At 50.6% G+C, this 13,261-nt stretch overlaps 1 protein-coding gene across 1 annotated transcript; it reads left to right on the top strand.

Annotated features, from left to right (window-relative positions):
• Positions 1-1,132: 1,132 nt before the first annotated feature.
• Positions 1,133-5,443, top strand: LOC126234962 (cylicin-2-like). Its single transcript, XM_049943701.1, has 2 exons — positions 1,133-3,088; positions 5,270-5,443. Exons 1-2 carry the CDS (start codon positions 1,133-1,135, stop codon positions 5,441-5,443), a joined length of 2,130 nt encoding a protein of 709 aa, XP_049799658.1.
• The last annotated feature ends 7,818 nt before the right edge of the window (positions 5,444-13,261 follow it).

Genomic DNA, 13,261 nt, shown 5'->3' with positions numbered 1-13,261 from the left:
CATCGTTCTTCCTTATAGATGGGACAGTCGCGGGAGGACGTTGCATGGTCACCCTGACAGTTCACACAACGAGGAGACGGAGGTGGACAGTCACCCTCATGGGCATCCCTGCCACAAGTGACACATTTAGCCGCATTGGAACAAGACTGGCGTGTGTGATTAAAACGCTGACATTGGTAGCAGCGCGTAGGTGTCGGGACATAGTGGCGAACAGAAATAACCTCGTAGCCCGCTTTGATGCGCGATGGCTGCTGAACACTATGAAAGGTCAAGGAAAGTGTTCGGGTTGGTACAAGGTCATTGTTGACCTTTTTCATGACCCTATGGACAGCCGTCACGCCCTGCTCAGCGAGGAAAGACTGAATCTCCTTGTCAGTCAATCCGTCAAGGGATCTAGTATAGACCACACTACGAGACGAATTCAAAGTTCAGTGAGCCTCCACCCGGACAGGGAACGTGTACAGGAGTGTGGCTCGAAGCAGTTTCTGTGTCTGAAAGGCGCTCTCAGTTTCTAGTAACAAGGTACCATTACGCAACCTGGTACACGACTTGACAGATCCGGCTATGGCATCTACGCCCTTCTGGATAACGAAAGGGTTGACAGAGGAAAAAACCTTGCCGTCCTCAGATCGAGAAACGACGAGGAACTGTGGGGCAGGCGGTAGTACTTTTGTCACTGGTGGCTGGTCATGTTTCCGTTTGTGGGCAGAAGTCGAGAGAGAAGAAGAGAGATCCATTGCAGAGGAATCCCCCATGATTGCCAGCGTCTCCGATGGCACGCTCTTTCCTTATGGGGACCCTCTCAGAGGGCACTCCCGCCTTAGGTGAATGTTTACACCTCATGTCACACCTCCCGAAAAACAGACGGAGGGACCAATCGGCATGGTCAGAAGGTATCAGCTCAGGCAATCACCCCTCCCCGGGCCCGGCCTTTACCAGGGGGTACATGCGTGCCTTACTTGTCTACCCAGGGCGGGGAATTACGCGTTACCCCGTCACCGGCTACGCGTGCGAACGCGTGGGTTGGCCTTCAGGCGCGCACAGGGAGGAAGGAAGAAGAGGAAAAGGGGGAGAGAGAGAGAGAGAGAGAGAGAGAGAGAGAGAGAGAGAGAGAGAGGACAGACTGTCTCAAATGCCGAGGCGGAGACCAGAGAAGGCAAGGGAAAGAAGGCAAGGGAAAGAAGGCAAGGGAAAGAAGGCAAGGGAAAGAAGGCAAGGGAAAGAAGGCAAGGGAAAGAAGGCAAGGGAAAGAAGGCAAGGGAAAGAAGGCAAGGGAAAGAAGGCAAGGGAAAGAAGGCAAGGGAAAGAAGGCAAGGGAAAGAAGGCAAGGGAAAGAAGGCAAGGGAAAGAAGGCAAGGGAAAGAAGGCAAGGGAAAGAAGGCAAGGGAAAGAAGGCAAGGGAAAGAAGGCAAGGGAAAGAAGGCAAGGGAAAGAAGGCAAGGGAAAGAAGGCAAGGGAAAGAAGGCAAGGGAAAGAAGGCAAGGGAAAGAAGGCAAGGGAAAGAAGGCAAGGGAAAGAAGGCAAGGGAAAGAAGGCAAGGGAAAGAAGGCAAGGGAAAGAAGGCAAGGGAAAGAAGGCAAGGGAAAGAAGGCAAGGGAAAGAAGGCAAGGGAAAGAAGGCAAGGGAAAGAAGGCAAGGGAAAGAAGGCAAGGGAAAGAAGGCAAGGGAAAGAAGGCAAGGGAAAGAAGGCAAGGGAAAGAAGGCAAGGGAAAGAAGGCAAGGGAAAGAAGGCAAGGGAAAGAAGGCAAGGGAAAGAAGGCAAGGGAAAGAAGGCAAGGGAAAGAAGGCAAGGGAAAGAAGGCAAGGGAAAGAAGGCAAGGGAAAGAAGGCAAGGGAAAGAAGGCAAGGGAAAGAAGGCAAGGGAAAGAAGGCAAGGGAAAGAAGGCAAGGGAAAGAAGGCAAGGGAAAGAAGGCAAGGGAAAGAAGGCAAGGGAAAGAAGGCAAGGGAAAGAAGGCAAGGGAAAGAAGGCAAGGGAAAGAAGGCAAGGGAAAGAAGGCAAGGGAAAGAAGGCAAGGGAAAGAAGGCAAGGGAAAGAAGGCAAGGGAAAGAAGGCAAGGGAAAGAAGGCAAGGGAAAGAAGGCAAGGGAAAGAAGGCAAGGGAAAGAAGGCAAGGGAAAGAAGGCAAGGGAAAGAAGGCAAGGGAAAGAAGGCAAGGGAAAGAAGGCAAGGGAAAGAAGGCAAGGGAAAGAAGGCAAGGGAAAGAAGGCAAGGGAAAGAAGGCAAGGGAAAGAAGGCAAGGGAAAGAAGGCAAGGGAAAGAAGGCAAGGGAAAGAAGGCAAGGGAAAGAAGGCAAGGGAAAGAAGGCAAGGGAAAGAAGGCAAGGGAAAGAAGGCAAGGGAAAGAAGGCAAGGGAAAGAAGGCAAGGGAAAGAAGGCAAGGGAAAGAAGGCAAGGGAAAGAAGGCAAGGGAAAGAAGGCAAGGGAAAGAAGGCAAGGGAAAGAAGGCAAGGGAAAGAAGGCAAGGGAAAGAAGGCAAGGGAAAGAAGGCAAGGGAAAGAAGGCAAGGGAAAGAAGGCAAGGGAAAGAAGGCAAGGGAAAGAAGGCAAGGGAAAGAAGGCAAGGGAAAGAAGGCAAGGGAAAGAAGGCAAGGGAAAGAAGGCAAGGGAAAGAAGGCAAGGGAAAGAAGGCAAGGGAAAGAAGGCAAGGGAAAGAAGGCAAGGGAAAGAAGGCAAGGGAAAGAAGGCAAGGGAAAGAAGGCAAGGGAAAGAAGGCAAGGGAAAGAAGGCAAGGGAAAGAAGGCAAGGGAAAGAAGGCAAGGGAAAGAAGGCAAGGGAAAGAAGGCAAGGGAAAGAAGGCAAGGGAAAGAAGGCAAGGGAAAGAAGGCAAGGGAAAGAAGGCAAGGGAAAGAAGGCAAGGGAAAGAAGGCAAGGGAAAGAAGGCAAGGGAAAGAAGGCAAGGGAAAGAAGGCAAGGGAAAGAAGGCAAGGGAAAGAAGGCAAGGGAAAGAAGGCAAGGGAAAGAAGGCAAGGGAAAGAAGGCAAGGGAAAGAAGGCAAGGGAAAGAAGGCAAGGGAAAGAAGGCAAGGGAAAGAAGGCAAGGGAAAGAAGGCAAGGGAAAGAAGGCAAGGGAAAGAAGGCAAGGGAAAGAAGGCAAGGGAAAGAAGGCAAGGGAAAGAAGGCAAGGGAAAGAAGGCAAGGGAAAGAAGGCAAGGGAAAGAGTAAGGAAGACAGTGAGATGGAGAAGAACAAAGAAAGGAACCAACCAAGGGAAGGAAGAAACGAGACGTGAAAAAAACCAAAAATACCACAAATATAGGCCGTGGAACCGTCTGTCTCCGGATGCAGGCGCTAACTACCCCCCTTGAGGGGGATGGACTCCTTTTAGTCGCCTCTTACGACAGGCAGGAATACCTCAGGCCTATTCTTACCCCGGACCCGCAGGGGGGGAGTGAGGTAATGAAGGTATGCCATACTGTGTCAGAGTGAATGAGGTACGACTGGGTGGAGAGTACCTGTTTAACTAGCACACACTGTTGGCAGGGAGGAGCCTGGCTGTAAGCACAATTCAAAAGTCAGTGTGGAATTGGGATCCTTTTGGATGCTTGCAAGTTCAGTGTCATGTTTAAGTAAGAGCCAGCTCATTCATGTTGATAGGAGATGATGTTGACTTGTGACAATCAGCAATAACATCATTAGCTCCACTTATGTAGCAGATGTCTATGGAATATTGACAGCTTAATATGTGTGTTTGCCTGAGTCATGTGGGTGGGGGATGTCTTTGCCTGTCTTGTGGACAGCAATAGAGTGTCCAGTGATCAGTAAAGATTATAGTCATGGAAATGCCTGACTGGCTCAGACTATGAGGAGCTTACGGTTTAACGTTTACCACTTGTCCTGAGAAGAAAATAGCTTTTTATAGAAAAATCTGAGAGGCTCAGTTGTATCACCAGTGTGTTGCTACAGGACTGCACCTACTTACCTCTCACAACAACAGTGACAAATGTGTCGGATACTGGGTGTGCCAGCATAACAGCAAGGGTTGAAGCCATTTTAAGAGTGTCGAAAGAATGGATCATTTCATCCCTCCAGGGTGCAGCAGGTGTTTCTGCCAGCTGTAGCATCAATAAGTTGGGCCTGGATGGAAGTAGTGTGAGGCATGCATTGGCAATGTAAGTTTATAATGCTGAGGAATCTCCTCAGTTCATAGTAGTCTGTAGGCAATGGGAGATGATGAATAAACTCGACAGTGTCAGATGTTGGTTGGATGCCTTCAGAAGAAACGGTATAACCCAGGAAAGTAACACTGTCACAAGTTAGTTGCAACTTATCACCAATTTTGATCCTTTGTCATGCTGTGTGGACTAGACTTGGGCCAGATGCTGTTCATTTTCCTCAGTGGTGGTGGTGGGGGGGGGGGGGCGCGGGGGGATCTCACACACACACACACACACACACACACACACACACACACACACACACACACACACACACACACACGCACGAGTTGTTGGGCGAAGTCCTGTACATGTGGGACCAGGGAGATGGCCAGAGTAACGAGTGTTTTGGGCTCTATAGTGTCTCCCCCTCTGCCTCCCCCACATGCACATATAGATGAAACAAACCATCTTTTTTGAGAACAAGGCTCATGCCAGAAGACTACTTGCTGTCTAATAGTTCTGACAGCCATTTTCGCATGATGCCTAAGGGGGTGAGGCGGCAAGCCTTGCAGTGTATGGGTGGTCCTCGTGTAGCATTGATTTTATGGCAAGTACCATTAGTAATCACTGCCATATGCCCACCATATGTACTCGTAAAAGTAGGGGTGCAGTCGAGGTACAAGATGGGCATACACTAGGGCAAAAAACAGAAGCAAAGTGCCACTGACCTTAGAGTCCTGTAGAGGTGGTGATGCTGAAGAGGGTGAGTGTAGCTACAGCCATGTTGAGTGTACATGTGTTAGTTGGCGTAGTGTTTGATAAGCCTACAACAGTTGCTTAAACAGAAACGTTTAAGAAAGTTCATTCCAAGCACAGGTTCCACATATGCAACATGGAATTTCCAGATAAAGTCCAGACCAAGAGCAAGATGATGCATTTTAAGGTCTGCTGTGCAGAGTACTGTGATGTTAGACTTGTTAGCAGCATGTAATGGAGCCTAGTCAGTGATGTGTGAGCAGGTACCAAACCTGTAGGTATGTTGCTGGCCTCTGCACCCATATCAATCAGGACTCAAACTTGTCATCTGATCCGGTATGTACAGGTGGCTACCTTGGTTGGAGTTTGTGTTTGCCGACTGTTGCATAATATGGCGTAGTGTGTGTGGTACATGCAGGGAGTGTGGCAGTTCCCTGCTGCATCCCCAAACAGTGCAGAACCAACAGAGGATATGCAAGGATGGGTGTGCTCGATATCACATGTGTACCATCTGTTGGGTTCCATGTGGAGTCAGCAGAGTGTTCAGGTGCACTTCAGCAGTGGCTCGAGGCTGATCATGGATGCGATGTAGGTATTGTGTGGAGTCTGCATATCTTCCTGCTGTGCTGCAGATGCTCAAATGGCTCTAAGCACTATGGGGCTTAACATCTGAAATCATCAGTCCCCTAGACTTAGAACTACTTAAACCTAACTAACTTAAGGACATCACACACACATGCATGTCCGAGGCAGAATTCGAACCTGTGACCATAGCAGCAGCGCAGTTCCAGACTGAAGCACCTAGAACCACTTGGCCACAGTAGCCGGTGCTGCAGATGCTCTCACCTCTGCCACTCATGTGAGCTGGATGGTGTGTTGGGTGAGAAGGGGGGTGTCACTTGTCAGCTTCATCAGGCTTGATCCACGAGATGAAGCTTTGTCTCCAAGAGTCAGAAGTGTGTGATATGACTCCCAATTCATGTGATAGTTTAACCAACCACAGAGTCCATTACGCAATATCAGGCATATACTTAGCATTTACAAGAGCTCTTTGATGCCAGAGGTAAGATGGAGTTGGAGAATAGAGGCTTTCTTCTTGAATGATGTGATGGATGACCTCTGCTGATAGCTGTGATAGGTGTGCAACAACAGTAGCTTTAGACAATGAGTAGGCAGATACAGGACCCAATAACTGATTAGATCAGTTTCGTAATGCAGGTAACTGATGAGGAAAATTAAAGGTGGAACCATCTGTGATGCCATGGATGTTGTTGACTAAAGCAAACAAATTCTTGGGATTGTCTTCCTACACAGGAGGGTCGTTTCAGGAATCTGCCAGTGAGAATCTGTTGTGTAGGCATAGACCGTCAGGGGACCAAAGGATCTCGGCAGTGACGAAGAGCTACAGTTGTCAAATCTTGATTGAGTGGCACATACAGAGGTTAAGCTTTAGAGCTGCATCACCTGATATCACCATGGGTGGGTGGGTTAGATGGTACCAAACAGCAAGGTTGTCAGTGCCATGATCTAAGATGGCAGAAATCAATGGAGGAACAACACAAACAGCATAGTCCAGTCAGGGGGAAGGAATAACAGGCAAACAAAGAGGAAGGAGGGATGTCAGGGCTGCAGAAAGAGGAAAGAACAGGAGGGGGGTTTGCAAATGGGGATAGCAGCAATTCTCCAGAAACAACACACTGCCACTGACCTGTCCCTACACAGACACCATACCATTATCACGATTCTGTGCGGACATGAACAGGGGAAGAAAACAAGGAAAGGGGAAACAAAACTGCACAACAGACCAGGTAAAATGAAAGGAAAAGGCTGGGAGAACCTGGCTGATATGGAGGTATGGTCAGGGCCTCCATAACCAGTGCTTACCTAACTGAGGGACTAATTCCAGAGGGAAAATTGAAGCTTTAAACCTGGGAGGACAAACCAGTTTCACAAAGAAAACCAAGGACAGACTTAACCATGCGAAGGTTGTCTGCTAACACCCAAGACAGGGAAGGTGGGAGGGCATATTTAGTGTGAAGGGCCAAAAGGCAGAGGCAGTCGAGCAAAGAATGGACCACAATGAGGGCAGCCCCACAAATATCAAGAGGGGCAGCTTGTTGTGGAGTAAAAAACTATAGGTCAACCTAGCATGGCAAATACAAAGATGGCAGAGGGTGGTAGATTCTTGCTGTGAGAGGCAGAGGGAAGAGTGCCACATGGTGGGAATCTCTTTGATTGGTTGGTTGGTTGGTTGGTTGTTTGAGGTTTAAGGGACCAAACATCGAGGTCATCAGTCCCTTGTTTCAAATATACACCATTCTGCTAACGGGACATCTCAGAAAAGTCTGAACAATAAAACGGAAAACAGGGAAAAACGTAAAAGGGCAGTCACGTTGTCATTGGTAAAAACAAATGAGGGAAGTCGGCAAGAGAACGAACCCAACACTATGCTGAAGCAGCATAGGCAAGACCACCGGTGACTTAAAAGGTACAACTGCTATAATGCAGAAAATACGTATGGGAATAGAAAGACTAACCAAGCCTTAAAAAAAAGGGGGTAAAAAAGTGTAAAAGGGGAAGAAAAGAGGATTCCGGTCAGGGAGGTGAATCGGGAATCTCTGAACACTGCCTACAGTGGGAGACACCCAAACACTCACCGCCCTGCCCCAACACCAGAGAGAGTAAAAACCTTAAAACTGAGAATAAAAACCACTCTCCCGGAGGAAACCGAGAACCAGAGAGACCATCAGGGAATCGTCAGCCAACATCAAAGGTAAAGTGTGGGGGAGACTGTACTTAGCACGCAGAGCCAAAAGAAGGGGGCATTCAACCAAAATGTGGGCCACTGACTGGAAGGCTCCACAACCACATAGCGGGGGTGGCTCATCACGCAAAAGAAAACCATGGGTCAGCCTGGTATGGCCAATGCGGAGACGACACAGTGTGGTCGAGTCCTTTCTGGAGAGGCGAAAGGAAGAACGCCATGGGCCTGGTGTCACCTTAATTGCACGAAGTTTATTAGACAGTGGAGTAGCCTCCCAAGAATTGGCCAATGACTGTGCGAAGTGGGATTTTATGTGAAGCCGTAAATCCGCTGCAGGAGGGGTTACAGAAAACGGGGGGTAAGTAACTGCTCCCCCAGCCAAACGATCAGCAAGCTCATTTCCCGGGATACCCACATGGCCAGGGACCCATAGGAAGTCAATGGAACAAGCAGCACGGTGAATATCAGCGAGATGGTCATGGATGGCAGAGACCAAGGGATGGCGCGAAAAACACCGGTCAATAGCAATAAGGCCACTCATCGACTCCGTACATAACAAAACGCGGTTGTGTTGGGATTGTTTAATAAAGATAAGGGCCCGGGAAATTGCCATCAATTCCGCAGTAAACACCCCACATGTAGGTGGCAGCAGATGATTTTCCGTTCCAACAGAGGACGTGAAGGCATACCCAACACGATCAGCAGATTTAGAGCCATCAGTGTAAAAAACAACAGCATCCCGAAACTCCCATAAAATTTGGCGGAAAAAGGAACGGAACACCACCGGGGGGATGGAATCTTTCGGACCGCGGCGGAGATCCATCCGAATTCGAGGCCGAGGAACTAACCAAGGAGGGGTGGAGGGGAGGGAGCGAGGAAGACAGGACAAAGAAGGAAGCTGAAAATCACGGTAAAGAGACGCAAGGCGCAGCCCAACCGATAAACCCGCCCGAGGGCGGGAGTCGGGTGGGCGACGTCCATGGTCTGGGAACAGGATAGAATAGGAGGGGTGAGTGGGAGAAGAACGGATAGTGAGGGCATAAGACACCAGAAGCTGGGACCGCCGAACAGAAAGGGGTGGGATCCCAGCTTCAACCAGGAGACTATCAACAGGGCTAGTAGGGAAGGCACCGGTGGCCAAACGGATACCACGATGGTGGACTGGATCCAGCACGTGCAGTGTGGAAGGAGCAGCTGAACCATAAACTTGACAACCATAGTCCAAACGAGACAGAACTAGAGCACGATAAAGACGGAGGAGGAGGGAACGGTCCGCACCCCAAGAGGAGTGGGCAAGGAAGCGAAGGACATTGAGTTTACGGAAACATCCTACCTTCAGGAGTCTGATATGGGGCAACCAAGTGAGCTTGTTGTCGAAAAGAAGACCCAGGAAACGAAACTGTGAAACCACAGGCAATCGTTGTGCAGCGAGATAGAGCTCTGGATCAGGGTGGACCGTAGTACGGCGACAGAAGTGGACCACCCACGATTTTAAAGGAGAGAATTGAAACCCGTGTGAGAGGGTCCATGCAGAGGCACGCCGTATAGCCACCTGGAGCTGCCGTTCTGCAGATGCCATCGAGGAGGAACTAACCCAAATGCAGAAATCATCCACATACAGGGCAGGGGCGACCAAGGGACTGACAGAGGCCACAAGTCCATTGATAGCAATGAGGAAAAGAAGGACACTCAAGACAGAACCCTGTGGGATGCCCGTCTCCTGGGTCCGTGGAGAACTAAAAGCAGTACCAACTCGAACTCTGAATGACCGATGGATCAGGAACTGGCGGATAAAAGTCGGGAGTGGGCCCCGAAGACCCCACTGATGAAGGGTTAGTAAGATGTGATAGCGCCAGGCCGTGTCATAGGCCTTGCGAAGGTCAAAAAACACTGCAACCAAATGGCGGCACTGGGAAAAAGCCTGCCGAACTGCGGATTCCAAGCGAAGTAAATGATCGATTGGAGATCGTCCCTCTCGAAAGCCACACTGGTAAGGGGACAATAGATCCCGAGATTCGAGGACCCAAGTGAGCCGACGGGCTACCATCCGTTCAAGTAACTTACAAACAACATTGGTCAAACTAATTGGCCGATAGCTGTCAACAGATAGGGGGTTCTTACCAGGCTTAAAGACAGGAACCACAATGCTATCCCTCCACTGAGAAGGGAAGTCACCCTGGAGCCAGATACGGTTAAACACCCGAAGAAGATGTTGCCGTTGTGGAGCACTGAGATGTTGAAGCAGTTGGTTATGAATGGAATCTGGGCCAGGGGCCGTATCATGAGAAGAAGATAGAGCAGAAAGAAATTCCCATTCAGTAAAAGGTTCGTTATAAGATTCTGACTCACAAGTGGTGAAACATAAGGTGAGAGCTTCAGCCTGCTGTTTTTGATGAAGGAAAGCAGCGGGATAGGAGGCTGACGCCGATGCCACTGCAAAATGGGTCGCAAGATGTTCGGCGATAACTAATGGGTCCGTACAAATGCCATCTGGGAGGTGAAGGCCTGGTAGGGTGGACTGCCGATGGCAACCTTGGAGAGAACGAAGTGTAGCCCATACCCGTGACAGAGGGACAGTGGAACCAAGGGAAGAAACGAATCGTTCCCAACATATCCGCTTGCTCCGTTTGATTAAATAACGGGCTTTAGCGCGAAGGCGTTTAAAAGTAGTAAGGCTGGCTACGGATGGGTGCCTCTTGAAGTGTTGCAAAGCTCGACGGCGATCACGGATGGCAATGGCAATGGCCGGACTCCACCACGGGACTTGCCGGTGACTAAATAGTCCAGATGAGCGCGGGACAGCAACGTTAGCAGCGCGAACAATCGCGTCAGACACGTCACGTAGGACGTCATCAATACAACCCGACAAAGAGGGAGAAAACGCGACCTGTGCAGTATATAGAGGCCAATCGGCGCAGTGGAAAGACCAACGAGGTAACCTGTCCATCGGGGAGCGGGAAGGGAGCGTGATAATGAACGGGAAATGGTCACTATCACAAAGGTCATCGTGTGGCGACCAGTGTAATGAAGGGAGGATAGAGGGAGAAGAAAGAGAAAGATCAATGGCAGAAAAGGTACCATGACCGGCACTGAAATGAGTAGGGGAGCCATCATTAAGAAGGCACAGGTCGTGGTCTGCAATGAATTGGTCTATAAGACGACCTCGTCTAGATGGAAAGGCACTGCCCCACAAAGGATGATGAGCATTAAAATCCCCAAGGAGGAGGAAGGGAGGAGGAAGTTGCCGAAGAAGGGTGGTTAAGGCAGCAGGTGTAAGAGTCCTGTCAGGAGGGAGATAAAGATTGCAAACGGTGACTGCAGAGTCTAAGTGGACCCTAACAGCAACCGCTTCCAATGTAGTTTGGAGAGGAATCCACGTGCAAGCAATGTCGGTACGGACCAACGTACAAACGCCACCAGAAGCCCGCAAGGGTCCGACCCGATTTCGACAGAAAACACGGAACCCACGGAGGGTCGGTGAGTGAGCATCAGTAAAATGAGATTTCCTGGAGAACCACACAAGCTGCAGAGTAGGACGAAAGAAGGGATTTCAATTCCGGAAGGTGTCGATAGTAGCCATTACAATTCCATTGGAGAACCACAGAACGATGGTTTAAATGAGGGCTGAACACGCTAAATCCAGTCATACTGCCGGGTCCCCACCTGTCACAGACAAGGAGGGGGCGACATCCATAAACGACAGGTCAGAATCCAGTTGTGAAGTCGGGGAAGGGACCTCCGGTGACACCAGAGGCTCTTTGTCCCGGGACTTATGTTTCTTCTTCTTTTCAGGCTGAGATCGAGGAGGGCTGTGTGGCATAAAGGAGCCAGCTGCAGCAAGATCAGGAACAGAAAGAGACCGGGCGACCTGGGGGCCGACAGACCGCGGCTCCCGCGGTCGCCGCGCGGCAGCAGACCTTTGACCTGGAAGGTGCCGGGAAGGGGCATCCCGGGAGAGGCGCCCTTGACCGGCAGACGCCGAAGGAGTGGGACACTTCTCCGGCTGGGGAGGGGGAGCAGCACCCAGAGGAGAAGGTGTGGGAGCCGCAGGGGTGGGGGGGGAGGAGTGGGGTCCGGGATGGGGGTAAGGAAGGGGGGGGAAGGGGGGAAGATGTAACCAAGGCGTAACTTGATGTCATGGACACAGGGTGCAGTCGTGCATATTTCTTACGGGCCTCTGTGTAGCTTAAACGATCGAGGGACTTATACTCTTTTATCTTTTTTTCTTTCTTATATACTGGGCAATCTGGTGAACGTGGAGAATGACTACCACGACAATTTACACATACAGGAGGGGGAACACAGGGACTCCCCTCATGGAGGGGACGTCCACAGTCACCACAGAGAGGGTCCTGGGAACAGCGAGAAGACATGTGGCCAAAACGCAAGCACTTAAAACACCGCGTAGGAGGTGGGATGTACGGCTTCACATCACAGCGATAGACCATAATCTTAACTTTCTCAGGAAGGGTATCCCCTTCAAAGGCCAGGATAAAGGCACCAGTATCAATACGGTTATCTTTAGGACCCTTCTGAACACGCCGAACAAAGTGAACACCCCGCCGTGCGAGATTGTCCCGAAGTTCCTCATCAGTTTGAAGGATGAGGTCCCTGTGGAAAATCACACCTTGTACCATATTTAGAGACTGGTGAGGGGTAATAGACACAGGAATTGTGCCAAGATGGGTACAGGCACGAAGGGCCGCAGATTGGGCAGCTGAAGTAGTTTTAATCAGCAACGAACCCGACCGCATCTTGCTCAGGGAGTCCACTTCGCCAAACTTGTCTTCAATGTGTTCCACAAAGAATAAAGGCTTGACACTGGTGAAAGTATCTCCATCAGTCCTGGTGCAAACTAGATAACGGGGGAAAGGTTTTGCCCCTAGACGACGGGCCTGACCCTCTTCCCAGGGGGTAGCCATGGAAGGGAAGGCCGAAGGGGCAAGAGAAGCAGCACTTGAGGAATCAGTACCACGCAGAGAGACGGCCGCAGAACGGCGAGAGTTTTGGACCCGTATGCGTTTCATCTGCATAGCGTCCGCCCTGATACCACCCACTCCGATCAGGGGCTCTCCTCACGGGCGCCACCCAGCCACAGCAAGGGCCGTCTGGCACGGCAGCCATTGCCGGGAGTTCCGATGCTCCAGGATGACGAGCAACCACTCCAAGGCATGCATGAGGTGGTCACAGCTCAGGTATCAGAAGTGTGATCCCTGTGTGTTCAGGGGGCTCAACCAAAAGGGTACATAGCGACCCCACCACACAGGCTGGCTACCGTGCTGGCTATGCACCCTAGCATCAGACCACGACGTGAAAGAAAAGGTGGAATGTACTAGGAGGGCGCACGTCGGAGACACTAGGTAAGGTGCTCTTCCCCAAATGGCTCACACTACGGAAGAAAAATTTTGGAATGGAGGTCAAACCCCAGAGGGGGACCAAGGAATGCCAAAAAGAGGAGATAAGTACGCAACAAAGCCGGAGAGTAAAACCAACAGAACCAGGAGGATAGCGGGGCCAACATAAGCAAGGACACCAATAGAGAGAAAGGAGAGGGCGAGGGGAAAGGAGTATGGAGGGGAAAGGAGGGGAAGGGAAAGGAAATGCAGCCCGGGAGAGAAAGAAGGCTGCAATGGCTCGGGGCCCCGT

The sequence above is a fragment of the Schistocerca nitens genome, chromosome 2 (genome assembly GCF_023898315.1).
Source record: "Schistocerca nitens isolate TAMUIC-IGC-003100 chromosome 2, iqSchNite1.1, whole genome shotgun sequence".
Taxonomy (NCBI): Eukaryota; Metazoa; Arthropoda; class Insecta; order Orthoptera; family Acrididae; genus Schistocerca; species Schistocerca nitens.
Note: the sequence above shows the minus strand (reverse complement) of the source record. Positions and strands in the feature narration are given on the sequence as shown.

Bases quoted from the DNA above. Each gene is read 5' to 3' on its own strand.
- LOC126234962 (XM_049943701.1), top strand. From the start codon at position 1,133: ATGCCGAGGCGGAGACCAGAGAAGGCAAGGGAAAGAAGGCAAGGGAAA. The intron at 3,089-5,269 runs GCAAGGGAAAGA...TGGTACATGCAG, and splicing joins AAGAAGGCAAGGGAAAGAAG to GGAGTGTGGCAGTTCCCTGC.